This window comes from Salvelinus alpinus, chromosome 2, assembly GCF_045679555.1.
Source record: "Salvelinus alpinus chromosome 2, SLU_Salpinus.1, whole genome shotgun sequence".
Taxonomy (NCBI): domain Eukaryota; kingdom Metazoa; phylum Chordata; class Actinopteri; order Salmoniformes; family Salmonidae; genus Salvelinus; species Salvelinus alpinus.
In genome coordinates this window covers 94,243,497-94,269,686 of record NC_092087.1, presented here as the reverse complement: position 1 = coordinate 94,269,686, position 26,190 = coordinate 94,243,497, and the positions used below count along the sequence as shown (strand labels likewise).

At 43.8% G+C, this 26,190-nt stretch overlaps 2 protein-coding genes across 2 annotated transcripts; both read right to left on the bottom strand.

Moving 5' to 3' along the window:
* Positions 1–413: 413 nt before the first annotated feature.
* LOC139545584 (E3 ubiquitin-protein ligase TRIM35-like) lies at positions 414–25,047 on the bottom strand. Its single transcript, XM_071353534.1, has 8 exons — positions 24,713–25,047; positions 8,395–8,490; positions 7,867–8,103; positions 7,690–7,712; positions 7,401–7,519; positions 7,119–7,303; positions 3,474–3,659; positions 414–2,469 (listed from the first exon to the last, which is right to left on the bottom strand). The coding sequence occupies exons 1-8, from the start codon at positions 24,965–24,967 to the stop codon at positions 1,906–1,908; spliced, it is 1,665 nt and encodes a 554-aa protein (XP_071209635.1). The 5' UTR covers positions 24,968–25,047; the 3' UTR covers positions 414–1,905.
* On the bottom strand, positions 9,932–22,585 carry LOC139545625 (zinc finger protein 879-like). The gene is made up of 2 exons (XM_071353600.1): positions 22,047–22,585; positions 9,932–11,050 (listed from the first exon to the last, which is right to left on the bottom strand). The coding sequence occupies exons 1-2, from the start codon at positions 22,306–22,308 to the stop codon at positions 10,260–10,262; spliced, it is 1,053 nt and encodes a 350-aa protein (XP_071209701.1). The 5' UTR covers positions 22,309–22,585; the 3' UTR covers positions 9,932–10,259.
* Positions 25,048–26,190: the final 1,143 nt, after the last annotated feature.

The window sequence follows — 26,190 nt, the reverse complement described above, 5'->3', positions numbered from 1 at the left end:
CCTCTTCTCCTCTCTCTCTGACTCTCTCTCTCTTCCCCTGTCTCTCTCTCCCTCCCCTACCTCTCCTCCACCTTCTCTCTCTCTCTTCTCTCTCTCTCCCTCCCCCTACCTCTTCTCCTCTCTCTCTGACTCTCTCTCTCTTCCCCTCTCTCTCTCCCTCCCCTACCTCTCCTCCACCTTCTCTCTCTCTCTTCTCTCTCTCTCCCTCCCCCTACCTCTTCTCCTCTCTCTCTGTCTGACTCTATCTCTTCCCCTCTCTCTCGCTTTCCCTCTCCCACCTTCTCTCTCTGTCTGACTGTCTCTCTCCTTCTCTCTCCATAACCCGTCATTGTAAATATAGCCTGCGGGAAATACGGGTGTTGAAGGTGCTGGTGGTGAGATTTTAAAATTGCAACAATTTGTGTTCCAATAAAAATGATTCAACTATTTTATTTTGTATTATTAATTAATTCATTATCAAAAACTGTGTAAGTAGTTGAAAAGTTGCAAATGAGCTAATTAGCTATGTTGACTAACTGGGATGGATATCACTATGTTGACTAACTGGTATGGATATCACTATGTTGACTAACTGGTATGGATATCACTATGTTGACTAACTGGGATGGATATCACTATGTTGACTAACTGTGATGGATATCACTTTGTTGACAAACTGGGATGGATATCACTATGTTGACTAACTGGGATGGATATCACTATGTTGACTAACTGTGATGGATATCACTATGTTGACTAACTGGGATGGATATCACTATGTTGACTAACTGGGATGGATATCACTATGTTGACTAACTGGGATGGATATCACTATGTTGACTAACTGGGATGGATATCACTATGTTGACTAACTGGGATGGATATCACTATGTTGACTAACTGGGATGGATATCACTATGTTGACTAACTGGGATGGATATCACTATGTTGACTAACTGGGATGGATATCACTATGTTGACTAACTGTGATGGATATCACTATGTTGACTAACTGGCATGGATATCACTATGTTGACTAACTGGTATGGATATCACTATGTTGACTAACTGGTATGGATATCACTATGTTGACTAACTGGTATGGATATCACTATGTTGACTAACTGTGATGGATATCACTATGTTGACTAACTGGGATGGATATCACTATGTTGACTAACTGGGATGGATATCACTATGTTGACTAACTGGGATGGATATCACTATGTTGACTAACTGGGATGGATATACAGCAGATCTAGGAGATCTAGTCTGTGGAGGTAGGGGATCTAGTCTGTGGAGGTAGGGGATCTAGTCTGTGGAGGTAGGGGATCTAGTCTGTGGAGGTAGGGGATCTAGTCTGTGGAGGTAGGAGATCTAGTCTGTGGAGGTAGGGGATCTAGTCTGTGGAGGTAGGAGATCTAGTGTATGGAGGTAGGAGATCTAGTCTATGGAGGTAGGGGATCTAGTCTGTGGAGGTAGGGGATCTAGTCTATGGAGGTAGGAGATCTAGTCTATGGAGGTAGGGGATCTAGTCTGTGGAGGTATGGATCTAGTCTGTGGAGGTAGGGGATCTAGTCTGTGGAGGTAGGAGATCTACTCTATGGAGGTAGGGGATCTAGTCTGTGGAGGTAGGGGATCTAGTCTGTGGAGGTAGGAGATCTAGTCTATGGAGGTAGGAGATCTAGTCTATGGAGGTAGGAGATCTAGTCTGTGGAGGTAGGGGATCTAGTCTGTGGAGGTAGGGGATCTAGTCTGTGGAGGTAGGGGATCTAGTCTGTGGAGGTAGAAGATCTAGTCTGTGGAGGTACAGGATCTAGTCTGTGTTGGGTGATCTCTTGTGTGTTGGATGATCTGGGCTGGGCTGCAGGGCAACTTGATCTCTGTGTTGTTGCTTGTGGATCTCTCAGTGGATCACTCAGTGGATCACTCAGTGGATTCTGTCCTCCTGACCTGGACTAGCGGCCTATCCTTCGTGATGTGGTAGCTTCCATTGAATCTGGTGTTTTTGATCTGCTTCTGAACAGCGGATCCAGTCTGTGGGATCTTTCCCTTTCCGGTGGATTTAGTCTTTGGGATCCGGCCCATCCTTTGAGCGGATCCGGTGTTTGACGTTTTGTCAGGGCATCTTGTCTCTTGGTTCTGGTCAGTGGTTGAGATATTGGGAGATCCGGTCATTGGGATCTGGGCTTCGACAGGGGATCCGGTTTCTGTCAGCTCGCTGTCATCAGTGGATCTAGTCTTGGTATCCTCTCCCTCATTGGATGATCCGTCGTGTGGGATCTGGTCTCCATCGTCATCCCCAGGGATAGGATCTAGCTCTACCTCCACACACAATCTCTGGGGTAACACCACTAGCCAGCACTTAGAACAGCTGCTCTGAAAGTACGGATACAACGTCTCTGTGAAGCGGTGCGTGAAGGTGAACATGAGTTTGTCCCTCATCGCGTCCCAGAATTCCACCTGACCCTTCTCCCAGTCCAGAAACACCTAAAGAAATAATATAAAACGTCATTGTCCATTAGGCACTAAATGGAAATTGGTTATTTTTCTTGTAGCCCTTCAGGCGAGAGGAGAAGATGGATTATCTGTAACAACTGATCAATGAAGAATATAGGAAATCTGTTGTTGGCGCTCTGTCTTACAGGGTAAAACTACAGAAACAGAAGACTAAGTTAGACACACGGGGTCAACAGTTAATTAACTAAATCTATTTCATTCTATTCTAATACTTGTGGGTGTGCCTCCCCCTCTCTCAAATACACCCTCTTATCTAACTATTGCCCCACCTTGATCCTGTGAAAGGGCCGGGACCAGTCCAGAGGGAGGGTGGTACAGGGTGTACCTCCCCCTCTCTCAAGTCCACCTCTTATCTAACTATTGCCCCACCTTGATCCTGTGAAAGGGCCGGGACCAGTCCAGAGGGAGGGTGGTACAGGGTGTACCTCCCCCTCTCTCAAGTACACGCTCTTATCTAACTATTGCCCCACCTTGATCCTGTGAAAGGGCCGGGACCAGTCCAGAGGGAGGGTGGTACAGGGTGTACCTCCCCCTCTCTCAAGTACACGCTCTTATATAACTATTGCCCCACCTTGATCCTGTGAAAGGGCCGGGACCAGTCCAGAGGGAGGGTGGTACAGGGTGTACCTCCCCCTCTCTCAAGTACACGCTCTTATCTAACTATTGCCCCACCTTGATCCTGTGAAAGGGCCGGGACCAGTCCAGAGGGAGGGTGGTACAGGGTGTACCTCCCCCTCTCTCAAGTACACCCTCTTATCTAACTATTGCCCCACCTTGATCCTGTGAAAGGGCCGGGACCAGTCCAGAGGGAGGGTGGTACAGGGTGTACCTCCCCCTCTCTCAAGTCCACCTCTTATCTAACTATTGCTCCACCTTGATCCTGTGAAAGGGCCGGGACCAGTCCAGAGGGAGGGTGGTACAGGGTGTACCTCCCCCTCTCTCAAGTCCACCCTCTTATCTAACTATTGCCCCACCTTGATCCTGTGAAAGGGCCGGGACCAGTCCAGAAGGAGGGTGGTACAGGGTGTGGTCATGGCACGGTACGTCCCATTCCGTAGGCTGAGGGTCCATAGCCCCTCCTCCGGACACGCCTCAAACTCCTCCCTCCTACGCACCGATTGGCTTGCCACACCAACTGTCCAGTTGCTGCTCTCTCCAACCTTGAAGCAGGATAAATGTGTTATTATTATACTCATGTATAGTTAAAATTATATTTTGAAATGTACCGACAAAAGTAACATTCCTGAAAGACAGATATATATTTAATATTCCTCCAATAAATCAAATCAAATCAAATCAAGTTTATTTTATATAGCCCTTCGTACATCAGCTGATATCTCAAAGTGCTGTACAGAAACCCAGCCTAAAACCCCAAACAGCAAGCAATGCAGGTGTCGAAGCAGCATAAATAACCTCCATCAGTGTGTGTGTATGGGCTCTGGTCAAAAGCACCAAGAACCTCCATCAGTGTGTGTATGGGCTCTGGTCAAAAGCACCAAGAACCTCCATCAGTGTGTGTATGGGCCCTGGTCAAAAGCACCAAGGACCTCCATCAGTGTGTGTGTATGGGCCCTGGTCAAAAGCACCAAGAACCTCCATCAGTGTGTGTGTATGGGCTCTGGTCAAAAGCACCAAGAACCTCCATCAGTGTGTGTGTATGGGCTCTGGTCAAAAGCACCAAGAACCTCCATCAGTGTGTGTGTATGGGCCCTGGTCAAAAGCACTAAGAACCTCCATCAGTGTGTGTGTATGGGCCCTGGTCAAAAGCACCAAGAACCTCCATCAGTGTGTGTGTATGGGCACTGGTCAAAAGCACCAAGAACCTCCATCAGTGTGTGTGTATGGGCCCTGGTCAAAAGCACCAAGAACCTCCATCAGTGTGTGTGTATGGGCTCTGGTCAAAAGCACCAGAACCTTCATCAGAGTGTGTGTATGGGCCCTGGTCAAAAGCACCAAGAACCTCCATCAGTGTGTGTGTATGGGCCCTGGTCAAAAGCACCAAGAACCTCCATCAGTGTGTGTGTATGGGCCCTGGTCAAAAGCACCAAGAACCTCCATCAGTGTGTGTGTATGGGCCCTGGTCAAAAGCACCAGAACCTCCATCAGTGTGTGTGTGGTCTCTGGTCAAAAGCACCAAGAACCTCCATCAGAGTGTGTGTATGGGCCCTGGTCAAAAGCACCAAGAACCTCCATCAATGTGTGTGTATGGGCCCTGGTCAAAAGCACCAAGAACCTCCATCAGAGTGTGTGTATGGGCCCTGGTCAAAAGCACCAAGAACCTCCATCAGAGTGTGTGTATGGGCCCTGGTCAAAAGCACCAAGAACCTCCATCAGAGTGTGTGTATGGGCCCTGGTCAAAAGCACCAAGAACCTCCATCAGTGTGTGTGTATGGGCCCTGGTCAAAAGCACCAAGAACCTCCATCAGAGTGTGTGTATGGGCCCTGGTCAAAAGCACCAAGAACCTCCATCAGAGTGTGTGTATGGGCCCTGGTCAAAAGCACCAAGAACCTCCATCAGGGTGTGTGTATGGGCCCTGGTCAAAAGCACCAAGAACCTCCATCAGAGTGTGTGTATGGGCCCTGGTCAAAAGCACCAAGAACCTCCATCAGGGTGTGTGTATGGGCCCTGGTCAAAAGCACCAAGAACCTCCATCAGTGTGTGTGTATGGGCCCTGGTCAAAAGCACCAAGAACCTCCATCAGTGTGTGTATGGGCCCTGGTCAAAATCACCAGAACCTCCATCAGTGTGTGTGTATGGGCCCTGGTCAAAAGCACCAAGAACCTCCATCAGTGTGTGTGTATGGGCCCTGGTCAAAAGCACCAAGAACCTCCATCAGTGTGTGTGTATGGGCCCTGGTCAAAAGCACCAAGAACCTCCATCAGTGTGTGTGTATGGGCCCTGGTCAAAAGCACCAAGAACCTCCATCAGTGTGTGTGTATGGGCCCTGGTCAAAAGCACCAAGAACCTCCATCAGTGTGTGTGTATGGGCCCTGGTCAAAAGCACCAAGAACCTCCATCAGTGTGTGTGTATGGGCCCTGGTCAAAAGCACCAAGAACCTCCATCAGGGTGTGTGTATGGGCCCTGGTCAAAAGCACCAAGAACCTCCATCAGTGTGTGTGTATGGGCCCTGGTCAAAAGCACCAAGAACCTCCATCAGAGTGTGTGTATGGGCCCTGGTCAAAAGCACCAAGAACCTCCATCAGTGTGTGTGTATGGGCTCTGGTCAAAAGCACCAAGAACCTCCATCAGTGTGTGTGTATGGGCTCTGGTCAAAAGCACCAAGAACCTCCATCAGAGTGTGTGTATGGGCTCTGGTCAAAAGCACCAAGAACCTCCATCAGTGTGTTTATGGGCCCTGGTCAAAAGCACCAAGAACCTCCATCAGTGTGTGTATGGGCCCTGGTCAAAAGCACCAAGAACCTCCATCAGTGTGTGTGGGCTCTGGTCAAAAGCACCAAGAACCTCCATCAGTGTGTGTGTGGGCCCTGGTCAAAAGCACCAAGAACCTCCATCAGAGTGTGTGTATGGGCCCTGGTCAAAACCACCAAGAACCTCCATCAGAGTGTGTGTATGGGCCCTGGTCAAAAGCACCAAGAACCTCCATCAGAGTGTGTGTATGGGCCCTGGTCAAAAGCACCAAGAACCTCCATCAGAGTGTGTGTATGGGCCCTGGTCAAAAGCACCAAGAACCTCCATCAGAGTGTGTTTATGGGCCCTGGTCAAAAGCACCAAGAACCTCCATCAGAGTGTGTGTATGGGCCCTGGTCAAAAGCACCAAGAACCTCCATCAGTGTGTGTGTATGGGCCCTGGTCAAAAGCACCAAGAACCTCCATCAGAGTGTGTGTATGGGCCCTGGTCAAAAGCACCAAATAGTGAACAGTGTGCCATTCGTGACCCATCCTCAGTCAGTGTGTATAGTGAACATCCCCAGTCAGTGAGTGTATAGTGAACAGTGTGCCATTCGTGACCCATCCCCAGTCAGTGAGTGTATAGTGAACAGTGTGCCATTCGTGACCCATCCTCAGTCAGTGAGTGTATAGTGAACAGTGTGCCATTCGTGACCCATCCCCAGTCAGTGAGTGTATAGTGAACAGTGTGCCATTCGTAAGCCATCCTCAGTCAGTGAGTGTATAGTAAACAGTGTGCCATTCGTAACCCATCCTCAGTCAGTGAGTGTGTATAGTGAACAGTGTGCCATTCGTGACCCATCCCCAGTCAGTGAGTGTGTATAGTGAACAGTGTGCCATTCGTAACCCATCCTCAGTCAGTGAGTGTGTATAGTGAACAGTGTGCCATTCGTAACCCATCCTCAGTCAGTGAGTGTATAGTGAACAGTGTGCCATTCGTGACCCATCCTCAGTCAGTGAGTGTGTAGAGTGAACAGTGTGCCATTCGTGACCCATCCTCAGTCAGTGAGTGTATAGTGAACATCCTCAGTCAGTGAGTGTATAGTGAACAGTGTGCCATTCGTAACCCATCCTCAGTCAGTGAGTGTGTAGAGTGAACAGTGTGCCATTCGTAAGCCATCCCCAGTCAGTGAGTGTATAGTGAACAGTGTGCCATTCGTAACCCATCCTCAGTGTATAGTGAACATCCTCAGTCAGTGAGTGCCCCACCTCCACGGTCCAGCAGTGGGTGCCGGCGCTGAATCCTTCCCAGCCCAGAGTGCAGTCGATCGGGTCAAATCTCTCCGGGTTAGCGGGCTGGATCTGGATCCTCTCCTTTCCCAGCTGGACAGAGGTTAGCCCAGGGGAGAGGACCAGAGATGGGCAGGACGTGGTCGGGTCCAGGGTTACCGGAGCTGGAAGGGAGGGGTTGGGGGAAGAGGGGGACAGGGGGAGGGAAAGTGAGAGGGGGAGATAGGACACACACCACTCCGTCCCTCCCCCCAGACTCACTGTAAGGGGCTATGTGCAGCATGTCGTTCCAGACGGTGTAGAGGAGGTTGGTCAGGTGTTTAGACACGTCTATCAGAGGACCACACACCTCCTCTGGCTCCTCATGACTCTGCCACGTCCTACACACACACATACTCTATTCTGTTACAGGGCTCTGTGTGTGATTTGTGCCAAAAAATAAAACAAAAAGAGAAGCACAGAGCGAGAGAGAGAGAAACAGAGAGAGAGAGAGAGAGAAACAGAGAGCGAGAGCGAGAGCGAGAGCGAGAGAGAAGGAGAGTCTGCATACCTCTTTACTGTCTCCTGGTAATTCTGGAAAACAAAGCAATGTCTTATCACATTTTAGCCAATGCACAGTATGCCATCACACACACACACACACACACACACACACACACACACACACACACACACACACACACACACACACACACACACACACACACACACACACACACACACACACCTGCAGAAAGGCGATGTCATCTCTGTCTTCCTTCATCTCTTCCTCGATCTCTCGGATGGTTTTAGCCAGCAGCTCCATCTCTTTCCCCAATCTCTCTCTCTTCTCCTTCATCACTCTATTCCTCTCCTCCTCTTCCTCCCTCAGCCTGGCTATTCTGGCCTCCTCCTCCTCTCTCAGGAACTGGTGCAGCTTCTCAAACTCCTCCTTTATCTGTCTCTCTGTCTGCTGGGCATGGCTCTGGGGGAGGAAGGGAGGAACGGAGTGGGGAGGCAGGGAGGGAGGGAGGAACGGAGTGGGGAGGCAGGGAGGGAGGGAGGAACAGAGTGGGGAGGCAGGGAGGGAGGGAGGAACGGAGTGGGGAGGCAGGGAGGGAGGGAGGAACGGAGTGGGGAGGCAGGGAGGGAGGGAGGAACGGAGTGGGGAGGCAGGGAGGGAGGGTGCACAGATGTGATGTAAAAGTGGTTTTATAAATACATTGATTGTTTAATTGTGATTGATTCATTGACAGACCGACAATGCAAGTCGTACCTGGTTGTGTTGGGAGGCGTGTTCAAAGATCCGTGTAACCTTCTCAAACCTCCTGCTCTTCCCTAGCAGCTTCCCCAGTGAAGAGTTCAGCTCCCCCTGGTGGGCAGTAGGAAGAATGACAACCAGCATATCACAATACAATTTACATTTACATTTAAGTCATTTAGCAGACGCTCTTATCCAGAGCGACTTACAAATTGGAAAGTTCATACATATTCATCCTGGTCCCCCCGTGGGGAATGAACCCACAACCCTGGCGTTGCAAGCGCCATGCTCTACCAACTGAGCCACACGGTACTACAATAGATGTAAACTTTATTTTTCATTCTTTATGTTTGTTTCCATAAAAGCCCATTGGGTCTGGTGTTGAACATTTGCTAGTAATACTTCAGTGCATCAGACGATTGTTGTTCAATGTGTCAATGTGTTTGTCCAAAATCCAAATAAATCGAATAAAAAAAATACAAAAGGTGATTGACTATGATAAACACTTTATCTACCTCCCCAATGCAAAATAGTTTAAAAATGTCAACATACATTTTGTGGAAAAGAGATGTTTGTATGTTTCTTAACGACGCAGCATACCCAGGGGAGAACGATTCCCTCTCATTGAAGCCACGGAAAGGCAAGGCCGACCGCGGTACTGCAGACGTTGTTAGCAGAAAACAGGATCCCTCATTATAGGAATGGGGAAATGGCCCCCCACCCCCCCCAAAAGAAATCGAATACAATCATAGTACCAATAATCGCTTCTAATACACCAGATGTATGTCCTTTAACCGACTATTTTAAAATCGTACTGGCAGCCTGCAGTACCCCGGTCGGCCTTCAACTTCAGTTCCTCAGAGGGGGCAGCACTGAGCTAGCCTGCAACGTCACTTCCTGGAGTAGCTCAAACTGAGCATGTCATGCTCTATTGACTCTTCCTATAGGAATGAATGGAGTCACGCGATCGATGGTTTTGTTTATTCTTTATACAGCCATTGACCCATGCTGGATTGTTGCCAAAATGGCAGCAGTGCAGATGACTGTTCCATTTGACCATGGGGCGCCTCCCTCAACGATTTCACCCAGTCACTTGACCGGGCGGTACAGTACAGCGTTTCTCAACCATTTCTGTACCAGTGACTGGCGAGACATGGTCCTCTATTTTAACCAGCTCATGTTTAAAACTAATAGAATATGGGAAAACACCACTGGAGATCAGTGGAGGCTGTCATGGGACTCGCCTGAAGGTAACCGATTTAAATCATGTATGGGAGTTTTGTGCCAACAACTAAAGGGGTTAAATATTTGTCCCCAACTTTTTTTGACTTCTGAGCTTGCTTATATATCCTAGATACAGTGAGTTCGGAAAGTATTCAGACCCCTTGACTTTTTCCACATTTTGTTACATTCCAACCTTATTCTAAAATTATTTATTTTTTATTTTTTTAAATCCCCTCATCAATACCCCATAAAGACATCACAATACCCCATAATGACATCACAATACCCCATAATGACATCACAATACCCCATAAAGACAAAGCAGAAACAGGTTTTTAGAAATGTTTACTCATTTATTAAAATAAAAAAAAACTGAAATATTACATTTACATAAATATTCAGACCCTTTACTCAGTACTTTGTTGAAGCACCATTGGCAGATATTAAAGCCTTGAATCTTCTTGGGTATGATGATACAAGCTTGGCACACCTGTATTTGGGAAGTTGCTCCCATTTTTCTCTGCAGATCCTCTCAAGCTCTGTCAGGTTGGATGGGGAGCGTTGCTGCACAGCTATTTTCATGTCTCTTTCATGTCTCAGATGGCGAATTCGCCCCTGGCTTCTATCCTGTATGTGTTATTTCTTTTTCAGGTTCCCTAACTGACTAAAAGTATGTCCGCACTGGGAGCCTTCTCCTCCTGTGTGTGTATTGTCTCATGCTTTTTTAGGTTCCCTAACCGGGTAAATGTCTTTTCACAATGAGAGCAGTGATAGGTCTTTTTTTCTGTGTGTGTTCTCTCGTGATATTTAAATCCCCCTAACTGGGTAAAAGTCTTTCCGCACAGGGAGCATTGGTACGGCTTTTCTCCTGTGTGTGTCCTCTCGTGTGTTTTCAGGTTCCATAACCAGGTAAAACCCTTTCCACACTGGGAGCATTGGAAAGGCTTCTCTCCTGTGTGTGTTCTCTCATGCTCTTTCAGATGCGATGACTGGTTAAATTTCTTGTCACAATGGGAGCATTGGAAAGGCTTTTCTCCTGTGTGGGTCCTCTCGTGCTCTTTCAGCTTTGATAACCATTTAAAACTCTTTCCGCACTGGGAGCAGTGGTTTGTCTTCTCTCCCTGTGTGAGTATTCTTTCATTATTTTTCAGGTTCCCTAACTGGGTAAATGTCTTTCCATTCTGAGAGCAGTGGTAGGTATTTTTGTCTCTGTGTGTCCGCTCATGATATTGAAAACCCCCTAACTGGGTAAAAGTTTTTCCACAAATGGCACATTGGTACGGCTTTTCTCCAGTGTGTGTTCTCTCGTGCTCTTTCAGCTTTGATAACCAGGTAAAACTCTTTCCACAGTGGGAGCAGTGGTGTGGTCTCACTGGTTTGGGTGTCTCTGGGTCTGGTTCCCCTGAGGGACTCTTCCCGCTGTCAGAGGGAAAGTCTGGCCTCGCTCCTGCCAAAGACAAACAGAGTATTTAGTTCAACAGAAATGAAACCTCCACATGATTAAACTGTCTTCCTATGAGGTTTAATCCAGACTAGATCCCAAACGGTACATTTGGATCCTGGATGCTGATTGGTTGACAGCTGTTAATTATTCACAATAATCCACAGGTAATGCCTGTTAAAGGGATATTTCAGAATTTTCTAAATATCTACTTCCCCAGAGTCAGATGAACTCATGGATACCATTTGTATGTCTATGCGTGCAGCTTGACGGACGTTTCTAACTAGCCGTAGCGCAATTGCTAACTAGCGTTAGCATAATCACTGGAAGTCTATAGTATCTGCTAGCATGCTAGCAGAAACTAACTGTAACTTCCTTCATACTTGACACAGAGACATAAAAATGGTATTCACCAGTTCATCTGCCTCTAGGGAAGTAGTTATAAAGTGCCTCGTTGATAAAATCCTGATGCATCTCTTTAATAGTTCTATTTTAATTATGCCTACGCATCCACTGTCCCATAGCCCAGCCTGGCAATTCATAAAACTAATCTCCATTTTTACCCCATGCTTCTTGCCTAACATTTGGTTTGTAACAGAGGGGAATTGTATAAACCTTGCCATCTGTAAGACCCAATAAAATCTCCGATGTGCAGAACGGAATCACAGATTCCAGACATTAAAACAGAATTCAGCAATATTAGAAAATGTATTGATCATAGAAGGAAATCAACTAAATGTATTGAACTAATTAAAAATGTATTGATTTGCTAAAGATTATGATAAGACATGAACATAATTGGTCCGTACATCGATCAACATGCATAAGTGAATGGTATTTTCCTTCATTATACTGCTCAATGTCCCACGACTAACACGGTCTACTGCACAATTCCCCAGCACAGGTTGGAAATATCAGTTTTAATTAGTTGACTATCTTCTATTATATTTATTCTTGCAGAATCCTGTTTCTCTCTCATTTAATTGTATACTGTTGTTGCACTGTCCAGAGATAAACTTGTAAGGAAGCATCTTATTGCCGGTGTAGGCCGTCATTGTAAATAAGAATTTGTTCTTAACTGACTTGCCTAGTTAAATAAAGGTTAAATAAAAGAAATTACCCCACGTTCATCAAGTGTATATACCAAATAAACAAAGGTGAACTTGATGTGACTGTGTTAGCTTTAGTTGGCGAGCTAGCAAGGGAAAAGAAAATTAGACTGCCAGCATAGAAACAATTTCTGTTTAGAATGGACAACCAGTGTGGTTGGCTAGAAACTATGCTTAAAGAAGCTTTCGTCTCTCAACCTCAGGAATAGAACTAAAGACTGGGTTATGCCTGCACTATATCTGTTAGAGACAGTGGTATCAGAACTAAAGACTGGTTTATGCCTGCACTATACCTGTTAGAGACAGTGGTATCAGGAATAGAACTAAAGACTGGTTTATGCCTCCCCTATATCTGTTAGAGAGAGTGGTATCAGGAATAGAACTAAAGACTGGTTTATGCCTGCACTATATCTGTTAGAGACAGTGGTATCAGAACTAGAACTAAAGACTGGTTTATGCCTGCACTATATCTGTTAGAGACAGTGGTATCAGAACTAAAGACTGGTTTATGCCTGCACTATACCTGTTAGAGACAGTGGTATCAGGAATAGAACTAAAGACTGGTTTATGCCTGCACTATACCTGTTAGAGACAGTGGTATCAGGAATAGAACTAAAGACTGGTTTATGCCTGCACTATATCTGTTAGAGACAGTGGTATCAGAACTAAAGACTGGTTTATGCCTGCACTATACCTGTTAGAGACAGTGGTATCAGGAATAGAACTAAAGACTGGTTTATGCCTCCCCTATATCTGTTAGAGACAGTGGTATCAGAACTAGAACTAAAGACTGGTTTATGCCTGCACTATACCTGTTAGAGACAGTGGTATCAGAACTAAAGACTGGTTTATGCCTGCACTATACCTGTTAGAGACAGTGGTATCAGAACTAAAGACTGGTTTATGCCTGCGCTATACCTGTTAGAGACAGTGGTATCAGGAATAGAACTGAAGACTGGTTTATGCCTGCACTATACCTGTTAGAGACAGTGGTATCAGGAATAGAACTATGGACTGTCTTGTGCCTGCACTATATCTGTTAGAGACAGTGGTATCAGAACTAAAGACTGGTTTATGCCTGCACTATACCTGTTAGCGACAGTGGTATCAGAACTAAAGACTGGGTTATGCCTGCACTATACCTGTTAGAGACAGTGGTATCAGAACTAGAACTAAAGACTGGTTTATGCCTCCACTATACCTGTTAGAGACAGTGGTATCAGAACTAAAGACTGGTTTATGCCTGCGCTATACCTGTTAGAGACAGTGGTATCAGGAATAGAACTAAAGACTGGGTTATGCCTCCCCTATATCTGTTAGAGACAGTGGTATCAGGAATAGAACTAAAGACTGGTTTATGCCTGCATTATATCTGTTAGAGACAGTGGTATCAGGAATAGAACTAAAGACTGGCTTATGCCTGCACTATATCTGTTAGAGACAGTGGTATCAGGAATAGAACTAAAGACTGGCTTATGCCTCCACTATACCTGTTAGAGACAGTGGTATCAGGAAGACCATGTATTAGTTGATATTTTAGTTTGTGTTATTGAATAGAAATGTTCTCATGCCTCATTGCTTAAATTCAATAACCTGTTGTTTTATTTTTAACATTTAATCCATATCGAAATGATCTTTCCTTTTCCTGGTTATGTCCTCTTCATAATTTGATTTTCCCTTTTTCCTGATTCGGTCCTATTCATAATTTGATCTGTCCTTTTCCTGGTTATGTCCTCTTCATAATTTGATCTTCCCTTTTTCCTGATTCGGTCCTATTCATAATTTGATCTGTCCTTTTTCCTGATTCGGTCCTATTCATAATTTGATCTGTCCTTTTCCTGATTCTGTCCTCTTCATAATCCCTATCTGTCCTTTTTCCTGATTCTGTCCTCTTCATAATTTGATCTGTCCTTTTTCCTGATTCGGTCCTATTCATAATTTGATCTGTCCTTTTCCTGATTCTGTCCTCTTCATAATTTGATCTTCCCTTTTTCCTGATTCAGTCCTATTCATAATTTTATCTGTCCTTTTTCCTGATTTGGTCCTATTCATAATTTGATCTGTCCTTTTTCCTGATTCGGTCCTCTTCATAATTTGCTTATTAAATTACAACCACGTAATAATAGACTACATGATATTGTATCTTAGAGATTTCAAATCAGATCAGACCGTCTTACCTGATAACTAAAAAACTATTAACACCATTGAGATTTTAAAAACAAATGAATTAAATCATGTTTTAAAAAATATGAATTTTGCTCTCCTGGGCAAACTGCAGAGTTTGTGCCACTGTTAAAGTGTGTACACCGCTGACAGAGATGAACAATAATGACTGTCTACAATAAATCATTAAAACACTGAGAGAAATTTGGGAAATTATATTATTTTATACTAATTACAATTGCTCGGAGAAAGAGATTTTGTTTAACAAATAATAACACATTCTCAAAAAGGAAGGGGTTAAAATTATGGCCATCTCGGTTTTCAATTCCTGAAAATGGACACCTCTGTTCTCAATACCACTGGTGGGCATGGCCAAAGAGCTCTATTTTCCTGTCATCTGACCAAAGCACTGATTCCAATCCAAGTGCCAATGCTGGTTAAAAACTCCAGGCGTTTACATGTATTGAATGACATGAAGACAGAGCCGTTTGGCCACGTACGCCAGCGGTGGGTTTGGCGTCGAAATTAGAAGGCATGAGCAGAAAATATCCCCATAGCTACTGTAAAATATGGTGGTGGATATTTGATGTTATGGGGCTGTTTTGCTTCTACTGGTCCTGGGTCCTTTGTTAAGGTCAACGCCATCATATCCTGGTACTTCACATATTACCAGGACATTTCAGCCAAAAACTTTGTTGCCTCGGCCAGGAGGCTGACACTTGGCTGCAAGTGGATCTTCCAGCAAGACAATAACCCCAAGCACATATCAACATCTGAAAATACATGTAGAATTGGCCACAAAAACCTAAAATGTTTCAATTCATCTCAATGACTTGAAAGCTATTGAAAACCTGTGGTTTGAATTGAAAAGGACAGTCCATATGAGACAAAAAGATTTCAAACATCTGGAAGGATTCTGTACGGAGGAATAGTCCAAGATCCCAACAACACTTTGAATAGTCCAAGATCCCAACAACACTTTGAATAGTCCAAGATCCCAACAACACTTTGAATAGTCCAAGATCCCAACAACACTTTGAATAGTCCAAGATCCCAACAACACATTTTAGAAACAGGCTCAGTGCTGTTATTCTCACAACGTGAGGTATTGAAAGGTAATGGAAACAGAGGTGTCCAAAATTTTGACCCCTAACTTTTTTGCAAATAAAATGAAAATAAACATTTTATTTGTCACATGCACCGAATACAACAGGTGTAGACCTTACATTGAAATGCTTACTTACAAGCCCTTAACAACAATGCAGGTTTAAGAAAATACCAACACAAAAAAGTAAGAGATAAGAACAACAAATAATTAAAGCGCAGTAGTAAATAACAATAGCGAGGCGATATACAGGGGGTACCGGTACAGAGTCAATGTGGAGACTATATACAGAGGGTACCGGTACAGAGTCAATGTGGAGACTGTATACAGGGGGTACCGGTACAGAGTCAATGTGGAGGCTATATACAGGGTGTACCGGTACAGAGTCAATGTGGAGGCTATATACAGGGGGTACCGGTACAGAGTCAATGTGGAGGCTATATACAGGGTGTACCGGTACAGAGTCAATGTGGAGGTTATATACAGGGGGTACCGGTACAGAGTCAATGTGGAGGCTATATACAGGGGGTACCGGTACAGAGTCAATGTGGAGGCTATATACAGGGGGTACCGGTACAGAGTCAATGTGGAGGCTATATACAGGGGGTACCGGTACAGTGTCAATGTGGAGGCTATATACAGGGGGTACCGGTACAGAGTCAATGTGGAGGCTATATACAGGAGGTACCGGTACAGAGTCAATGTGGAGGCTATATACAGGGTGTACCGGTACAGAGTCAATGTGGAGGCTATATACAGGGTGTACCGGTACAGAGTCAATGTGGAGGTTATATACAGGGGGTACCGGTACAGAGTCAATGTGGAGGCTATATACAGGGGGTACCGGTACAGAGTCAATGTGGAGGCTATATACAGGGGGTACCGGTACAGAGTCAATGTGGAGGCTATATACAGGGGGTACCGGTACAGTGTCAATGTGGAGGCTATATACAGGGGGTACCGGTACAGAGTCAATGTGGAGGCTATATACAGGGGGCACCGGTACAGTGTCAATGTGGAGGCTATATACAGGAGGTACCGGTACAGAGTCAATGTGGAGGCTATATACAGGGTGTACCGGTACAGAGTCAATGTGGAGGCTATATACAGGGTGTACCGGTACAGAGTCAATGTGGAGGTTATATACAGGGGGTACCGGTACAGAGTCAATGTGGAGGCTATATACAGGGGGTACCAGTACAGAGTCAATGTGGAGACTATATACAGGGGGTACCAGTACAGAGTCAATGTGGAGGCTATATACAGAGGGTACCAGTACAGAGTCAATGTGGAGGCTATATACAGAGGGTACCAGTACAGAGTCAATGTGGAGGCTATATACAGGGGGTACCGGTACAGAGTCAATGTGGAGGCTATATACAGGGGGTACCGGTACAGAGTCAATGTGGAGGCTATATACAGGGGGTACAGGTACAGAGTCAATGTGGAGGCTATATACAGGGGGTACCGGTACAGAGTCAATGTGGAGGCTATATACAGGGGGTATCGGTACAGAGTCAATGTGGAGGCTATATACAGGGGGTACCGGTACAGAGTCAGTGTGGAGGCTATATACAGGAGGTACCGGTACAGAGTCAATGTGGAAGCTATATACAGGAGGACCGGTACAGAGTCAATGTGGAGGCTATATACAGGGGGTACCGGTAACGAGTCAATGTGCGGGGGCACGGGTGTTGAGGTAATATGTACATGTATGTAGAGGTATTAAAGTGACTATGCATAGATAATAACAGAGAGTAACAGCCGTGTAGAAGAGGGGGTGGGGGGGGGGGGGGTGGGGGGCTGGGCAATAGTCTGGGTAGCCATTTGATTAGCTGTTCAGGAGTCATATGGCTTGGGGGTAGAAGCTGTTTAGAAGCCTCTTGGACCTAGACTTGGCGCTCCGGTACGTACTACCTTTGAGAAATATAATTCCTCCCCTTTGTGAGCATACACTATAGGCTAGCTCAGTATTTGAATAATGTATTGTTTTTTTCATCAACCGTCAGGGAGTTGATCATGACTCTCAGTTCCAATATAGTACACAGAATTCCATTCTTTTACTTTTAGATGTGTGTGTGTGTGTATTATTGTTGTTGTGAATTGTTAGATACTACTGCACTGTTGGAGCTAGAAACACAAGCATTTTGCTACACCCGCAATAACATCTGCTAAATATGTGTATGTGACCAATAACATCTGTTAAATATGTGACCAATAACATCTGCTAAATGTGTGTATGTGACCAATAACATCTGTTAAATATGTGACCAATAACATCTGCTAAATATGTGTATGTGACCAATAACATCTGCTAAATATGTGTATGTGACCAATAACATCTACTAAATATGTGTATGTGACCAATAACATCTGCTAAATATGTGTATGTGACCAATAACATCTGTTAAATATGTGTATGTGACCAATAACATCTGCTAAATATGTGTATGTGACCAATAACATCTGTTAAATATGTGTATGTGACCAATAACACCTGCTAAATATGTGTATGTGACCAATAACATCTGTTAAATATGTGTATGTGACCAATAACATCTGCTAAATATGTGTATGTGACCAATAACACCTGCTAAATATGTGTATGTGACCAATAACATCTGTTAAATATGTGTATGTGACCAATAACATCTGCTAAATGTGTGTATGTGACCAATAACATCTGTTAAATATGTGTATTCAACCAATAACATCTGCTAAATGTGTGTATGTGACCAATAACACCTGCTAAATGTGTGACCAATAACATCTGTTAAATATGTGTATGTGACCAATAACACCTGCTAAATGTGTGACCAATAACATCTGTTAAATATGTGTATGGACCAATAACATCTGTTAAATATGTGTATGTGACCAATAACATCTGTTAAATATGTGTATGTGACCAATAACATCTGATAAATATGTGTATGTGACCAATAACATCTACTAAATGTGTGACCAATAACATCTGTTAAATATGTGTATGTGACCAATAACATCTGATAAATATGTGTATGTGACCAATAACATCTGCTAAATGTGTGTATGTGACCAATAACATCTGTTAAATATGTGTATGTGACCAATAACATCTGCTAAATATGTGTATGTGACCAATAACATCTGTTAAATATGTGTATGTGACCAATAACATCTGTTAAATGTGTGTATGTGACCAATAACATCTGTTAAATATGTGTATGTGACCAATAACATCTACTAAATGTGTGACCAATAACATCTGTTAAATATGTGTATGTGACCAATAACATCTGTTAAATGTGTGACCAATAACATCTGTTAAATATGTGTATGTGACCAATAACATCTGTTAAATGTGTGACCAATAACATCTGTTAAATATGTGTATGTGACCAATAACATCTACTAAATGTGTGACCAATAACATCTGTTAAATATGTGTATGTGACCAATAACATCTGTTAAATATGTGTATGTGACCAATAACATCTACTAAATGTGTGACCAATAACATCTGATAAATATGTGTATGTGACCAATAACATCTGTTAAATATGTGTATGTGACCAATAACATCTGTTAAATATGTGTATGTGACCAATAACATCTGTTAAATATGTGTATGTGACCAATAACATCTGTTAAATATGTGTATGTGACCAATAACATCTACTAAATGTGTGACCAATAACATCTGTTAAATATGTGTATGTGACCAATAACATCTGTTAAATATGTGTATGTGACCAATAACATCTGTTAAATATGTGTATGTGACCAATAACATCTGTTAAATATGTGTATGTGACCAATAACATCTGTTAAATATGTGTATGTGACCAATAACATCTGTTAAATATGTGTATGTGACCAATAACACCTGCTAAATATGTGTATGTGACCAATAACATCTGATAAATATGTGTATGTGACCAATAACATCTACTAAATGTGTGACCAATAACATCTGTTAAATATGTGTATGTGACCAATAACATCTGTTAAATATGTGTATGTGACCAATAACATCTGTTAAATATGTGTATGTGACCAATAACATCTGCTAAATGTGTGTATGTGACCAATAACATCTGATAAATATGTGTATGTGACCAATAACATCTGTTAAATATGTGTATGTGACCAATAACATCTGTTAAATATGTGTATGTGACCAATAACATCTGTTAAATATGTGTATGTGACCAATAACACCTGCTAAATATGTGTATGTGACCAATAACACCTGCTAAATGTGTGTATGTGACCAATAACACCTGCTAAATGTGTGTATGAGACCAATAACACCTGCTAAATGTGTGTATGTGACCAATAACACCTGCTAAATATGTGTATGTGACCAATAACACCTGCTAAATATGTGTATGTGACCAATAACACCTGCTAAATATGTGTATGTGACCAATAACACCTGCTAAATGTGTGTATGTGACCAATAACACCTGCTAAATATGTGTATGTGACCAATAACACCTGCTAAATGTGTGTATGTGACCAATAACACCTGCTAAATGTGTGTATGTGACCAATAACACCTGCTAAATGTGTGTATGTGACCAATAACACCTGCTAAATATGTGTATGTGACCAATAACACCTGCTAAATATGTGTATGTGACCAATAACACCTGCTAAATATGTGTATGTGACCAATAACACCTGCTAAATATGTGTATGTGACCAATAACACCTGCTAAATGTGTGTATGTGACCAATAACACCTGCTAAATGTGTGTATGTGACCAATAACACCTGCTAAATGTGTGTATGTGACCAATAACACCTGCTAAATGTGTGTATGTGACCAATAACACCTGCTAAATGTGTGTATGTGACCAATAACACCTGCTAAATGTGTGTATGTGACCAATAACACCTGCTAAATATGTGTATGTGACCAATAACACCTGCTAAATGTGTGTATGTGACCAATAACACCTGCTAAATGTGTGTATGTGACCAATAACACCTGCTAAATATGTGGCCAATAAAATGTGATAAGAGTCATTGGACGAAGGCGTCTTCTGTACGGGGGAGTTTTGTTAAGAGGCCAGATGCTCGGTCTGAACATTAACACGCATCGCTTGTTAAGGTACGGTTTTGGAAGCATGAGGACCTTGTTTTTCATATCAGCAAGAAATTAAATAAAAAAATGAAAAAAGGTTACAGTGACACACCTTTATAGAGACAGAGTATTCCTCATTGTATCTGTGCCATGATGGTGTCTGTGACAGCTTTATAGAGAGAGAGTATTCCTCATTGTACCTGTGCCATTATGCTGTCTGTGACAGCTTTATAGAGAGAGAGTATTCCTCATTGTACCTGTGCCATTATGCTGTCTGTGACAGCTTTATAGAGAGAGAGTATTCCTCATTGTACCTGTGCCATTATGCTGTCTGTGACAGCTTTATAGAGAGAGAGTATTCCTCATTGTACCTGTGCCATTATGCTGTCTGTGACAGCTTTATAGAGAGAGAGTATTCCTCATTGTATCTGTGCCATTATGGTGTCTGTGGCACCTTTATAGAGAGAGAGTATTCCTCATTGTATCTGTGCCATGATGGTGTCTGTGACACCTTTATAGAGAGAGAGTATTCCTCATTGTATCTGTGCCATTATAGTGTCTGTGACACCTTTATAGAGAGAGAGTATTCCTCATTGTATCTGTGCCATGATGGTGTCTGTGACACCTTTATAGAGAGAGAGTATTCCTCATTGTATCTGTGCCATTATAGTGTCTGTGACACCTTTATAGAGAGAGAGTATTCCTCATTGTATCTGTGCCATGATGGTGTCTGTGACACCTTTATAGAGAGAGAGTATTCCTCATTGTATCTGTGCCATTATGCTGTCTGTGACACCTTTATAGAGACAGAGTATTCCTCATTGTATCTGTGCCATTATGCTGTCTGTGACACCTTTATAGAGACAGAGTATTCCTCATTGTATCTGTGCCATTATAGTGTCTGTGGCAGCTTTATGGGCAGCGCCATTGAGGCTATCTCCATTTTGAAGTAGTCCATTTTCTTCGTTACGATTGGCTGATCCCTCCTGATAACCCGGTTGGACGTGACTCCAACTGGGTCACCAGGAGGGCTCAGCCAATGAAGTTGGAAGTCCCACCCAGTTGACTACATTGAAATGATGGAAGCCTTCAATGACGCTGCCCATGCTAGTACAGTCTTTTGGCTACTAGAGGCCTCTACCATTCTCTATGGTTAAAACAATTAAGACAGTGTACAGCAGTGCAGGCTGGTGGGAGGAGCTATAGGAGGACGGGCTCATTGTAATGGCTGGAATGGAACAGGAGTTGAACGTGGTTTCTATATACCATTCCATTTATTCCATTCCAGCCATTACAATGAGCCTGTCCTCCTATAGATCCTCCCACCAGCCTCCTCTGGTGTACAGTAAGTGTATATTTAGCATTTGGTTACTTATCTTGATGTGATATGAAAGTAGAGGGATTTATGTTTCTAGAACTGTACCCGCAATTGAGAACCGACTCACGTTTAGACTGAGTTTTTGGCTGTTTTGGCTGCCAGAGCCAATTCGCCTCTAAACAGAACATTACAGACTCCTTCAGTTCATTATTATCACCCCACTAGTTACTTACCGGTGTTCATCAGATCTCCAGTTTTTTCCTCATTTTCCAATGTGACAGTAACCTCCCCCTGCTGCTTCACTCTAAAAACGACATCCCCCTCTTCCTCCTCCTCCTCCTTCTCTTTCACTCTGAGCGCGTCTGTATCTCCTTTCACTGTGACGTCCTCCTCTTCCTCCTCTTCTTTCACGACAATATTAAGCCACAGACCCTCTTTCTCCGTCCAGCAGACCCCCTGTTCTTTGGCGGTGGGGGAGTTGTTTAGTGAGCTCATGGTCGGGGATGTTAGCTAGCTAGTTAGTTAGCATAAACAACTAGCCTAGTGCTAACTTAACCAGTCAGCTAGATGACTAACAACGTAAATATGAAATTAAACGGGGTAACTAGTAGATCTGAAAGACGTGTGTTTCAAACACAGCAACTTCCCATTCACCGAAACCGTCTAAAGAGCTGCAATGTTCCGGCTATGTTGGCTAGCAAGCTACGGAGGTGACTGACGAGCTTCTTCTACTTCTTCGGGGGTTTATCTGCGGGTGGCAGTCAAGGGGTAATGATGCATCACCGCCCCCTACTGTACTGGAGTGTGGGCCAGAGACCGGGAGAAATGAAACCTGTCGGCCTTTAAAAATATATAATGAAGATTGGAGACTGTATATAATTATGTTCGACTTAGTATTCTCTTTAAACAGTGGTTTAGTGACAACTTTTTTTAGTTGCCAGTGCACAAAAAATTATAATAAATGGTGTCATAATTTCTTACACACATTGACTTGAAGAAATGTTTGTATTTTTATACCCTCAAACACCAAATTAGACCTACCTACTTTCAAAATATGCCATCATCACTGTCAATCGTGAATGATATTCTCTATGATCTGTGATTAAAAAGAAAAGTCCCCAAAAAATGCTTCTATGTGACATCACAGGGTGGGATTAAAAGTAAGAAAAACGGTGATTTTCAAAACCTGAAACGAGTTTCTAGTCAGAGGGAGGAGGGTATGATCTTGCTCCCCAGGTCACCAGGAATCTCATTGTGTTTGAAAATCACTGTTTGGAAAATGTGTCAACTTTTGATGATGTCATCAATAGAGATGTTTTACTTCATTTTTGTTCTTCTGCAAAACGTAGAAATGTGCTGTTTTCACATAGACACTGGTATTGTGCTGGAAGGAGATTTGATTTGATTTGATTTTTTGACGTAATGAAAATGAAGTTGTAAAGTGATCGAATTGCACAAAAAAAACGATCTACTGAAGATATAGAACTTTCAAAATACAGAAAGTGTCACAGTGTGATGTGTTTTGCTTCACACATTTTGAAAGTTCTTGAAATGCAAAACATTTTGAGACTGTTCCAACAGTCCCAAAATAGACCCCCACACTGGCCCATTTTAAGGGGCCCCCACACTGGCCCATTTTAAGGGCCTCCACACTGGCCCATTTTAAAGGGCCCCCACACTGGCCCATTTTAAGGGCCTCCACACTGGCCCGTTTTAAAGGGCCACCACCCTGGCCCATTTTAAAGGGCCCCCACACTGGCCCATTTTAAGGCCCTCCACACTGGCCCATTTTAAAGGGCCACCACCCTGGCCCATTTTAAAGGGCCCCCACACTGGCCCATTTTAAGGGCCTCCACACTGGCCCATTTCTTCCCTTGAGCCCTTTTTTGTGTACTGGTACCCCCCATTTTTACCCAGATAATAACGTTGCTAAAAAAAGAAACAAGTTACACCAGCCCACTGGGCTAAAAGTGGCCCATCTGTCATCTGTCATCTGAAATACCAGATGGCCAGTCCACCCCTTCTTGTGTGTGTGTGTGTGTGTGTGTGTGTGTGTGTGTGTGTGTGTGTGTGTGTGTGTGTGTGTGTGTGTGTGTGTGTGTGTGTGTGTGTGTGTGTGTGTGTGTGTGTGTGTGTGTGTGTGTGTGTGTGTGTGTGTGTGTGTGTGGCCTCATAGACTAGGTCATGTTACTCTACGCGTCAAAGCACATGGAGACTGGAACCAAAATAACACTTCATGAGTCAAACACGTACAGGTGTAGTATCTTAATGTCATCACTCTTTTGTTGCTGAGAATTTTCCTGCGCCACATAAAATGCAGATGAGCTTCATGATTAACACCAATTCACTGAAAACCAGCAGTAACACACGGTTAAATGAACAGTATCACACTTCATGTAGCCTCATATTAGCCAGCTAATAGCCTAACCACTGATCAAGCAACATTATGGACTGAACGTTCAAATCCTGTTGCTGCAGGATTATTTTGCTGTGAGAATACTGGTCAAATTACGCTGCTACATCTGTATGTATGTGGCATGGCAACAACAACAGAGTGGATTGCAAAACATACAGTGCAAACCACACACACTATCTTATGTAGCTGCACAGATATGCCACATCAAATAAAAGTATCTGCTAAATGGCAGATATTCGATGAACAGATATTTAAATGCGAAGTTACATCATGTAGGGGTGTAGGTAGCTTGTAGACATCCCGTCTGTCTGTCTGTCTGTCTGTCTGTCTGTCTGTCTGTCTGTCTGTCTGTCTGTCTGTCTGTCTGTCTGTATGTCTGTGTGCTTGTCTGTCTGTCTACCAGTCTGTCTGTGTGCTTGTCTGTTTGCCCGTCTGTCTGCGTGCCCGCCTGCCTGTGCGTCTGTCCGTCAATCCGTCTCTTACCTTACAGTCAGGTACAGCCTCCGTTATGGGGTAGACTCTGTGCCCCTCGTGTGTCTCAGTCAGTCCACACTGACTGCACACTGGCTCCAGGTCATCCACACAGAACAAGGTAAACTTCTCTCCATGCTCCCGGCACAGCGCTGGATCTCCAGGGGGAAGGACGAAGCCCTCTGCCCCAGGGAGAAGGGCCTTGAGCGGGGTGGAACCCCCTGAGAGGGACCCTAATGCTCGAGATTCTAGTCTGAGAGCCTCCATGGATTATTTTTCTGAGCAAGAGTGCAAGAAGGTAGAGAGAGGAACGAAAAGGGGAGGAGAGAAAGAGAGAGGGAGGGAGGGAAAGAGAGTGAGCGAGAGAGATATATATATAGAGAGAGAGAGAGTGTGAGAGAGAGCGGGAGGGAGAGGGAGAAGAGGGAGGGAGAAAGGGCATGAGAAGAGGGAAAGAGAGCGAGAGGGGGGAGGGAAGGGAAAGCGTAGAGAGAGAGAGGGAGGGGATATTGGTATTTTGTGTTTGTGTGATAACTCCATGAACTGAATGCTAGATGTATGTGTGATAACTCCATGAACTGAATGCTAGATGTACGTGTGATAACTCCGTGAACTGAATGCTAGATGTATGTGTGATAACTCCATGAACTGAATGCTAGATGTATGTGTGATAACTCCATGAACTGAATGCTAGATGTATGTGTGATAACTCCATGAACTGAATGCTAGATGTACGTGTGATAACTCCGTGAAATGAATGCTAGATGTATGTGTGATAACTCCATGAACTGAATGCTAGATGTTTGTGTGATAACTCCATGAACTGAATGATAGATGTATGTGTGATAACTCCATGAACTGAATGCTAGATGCATGTGTACCATAGAGGTTAACTTTAGTATCTGAACTCTTTCAAGTTCTTTGAGATCTCACTTTAGCCTACTTGTGCCAGATGGGCGGGGTTTACATTTTTGGGTCTATTCTATTCGTCCTTAGCTCCCGGGAATCACAGATAAAGTAGTATTGAATCCAGCGTAGGTCAAGTTAGAGCTCTCTCTCTCTCTCTCTCTCTTTCTCTCTCTCTCTCTCTCTCTCTCTCTCTCTCTCTCTCTCTCTCTCTCTCTCTCTCTCTCTCTCTCTCTCTCTCTCTCTCGTCTCTCTCTCGCTCTCTCTCGCTCTCTCTCTCTCTCTCTATATATATATATATATATATATATATATATATATATATATATATATTTCTCCTACTCTCTCTCATCAGACACACCAAGCCTAGGGCCCCAATCCTTACCACGTCTGTGGTTGGTATCTACGGTTCAAATCCTACATTAAGCAGGGAACATGGAAGCTGAACCTCACATGCACACATAACTGGAGACTCAGACGGACACTCATGCTTGATTTAATGCTTCTGCTTCTTCGGGTTACGAGCGAACATATCTGGGTTCAAATAGTATCTGCTTTCTTTCAAATCATTTATCTGGGCTTGA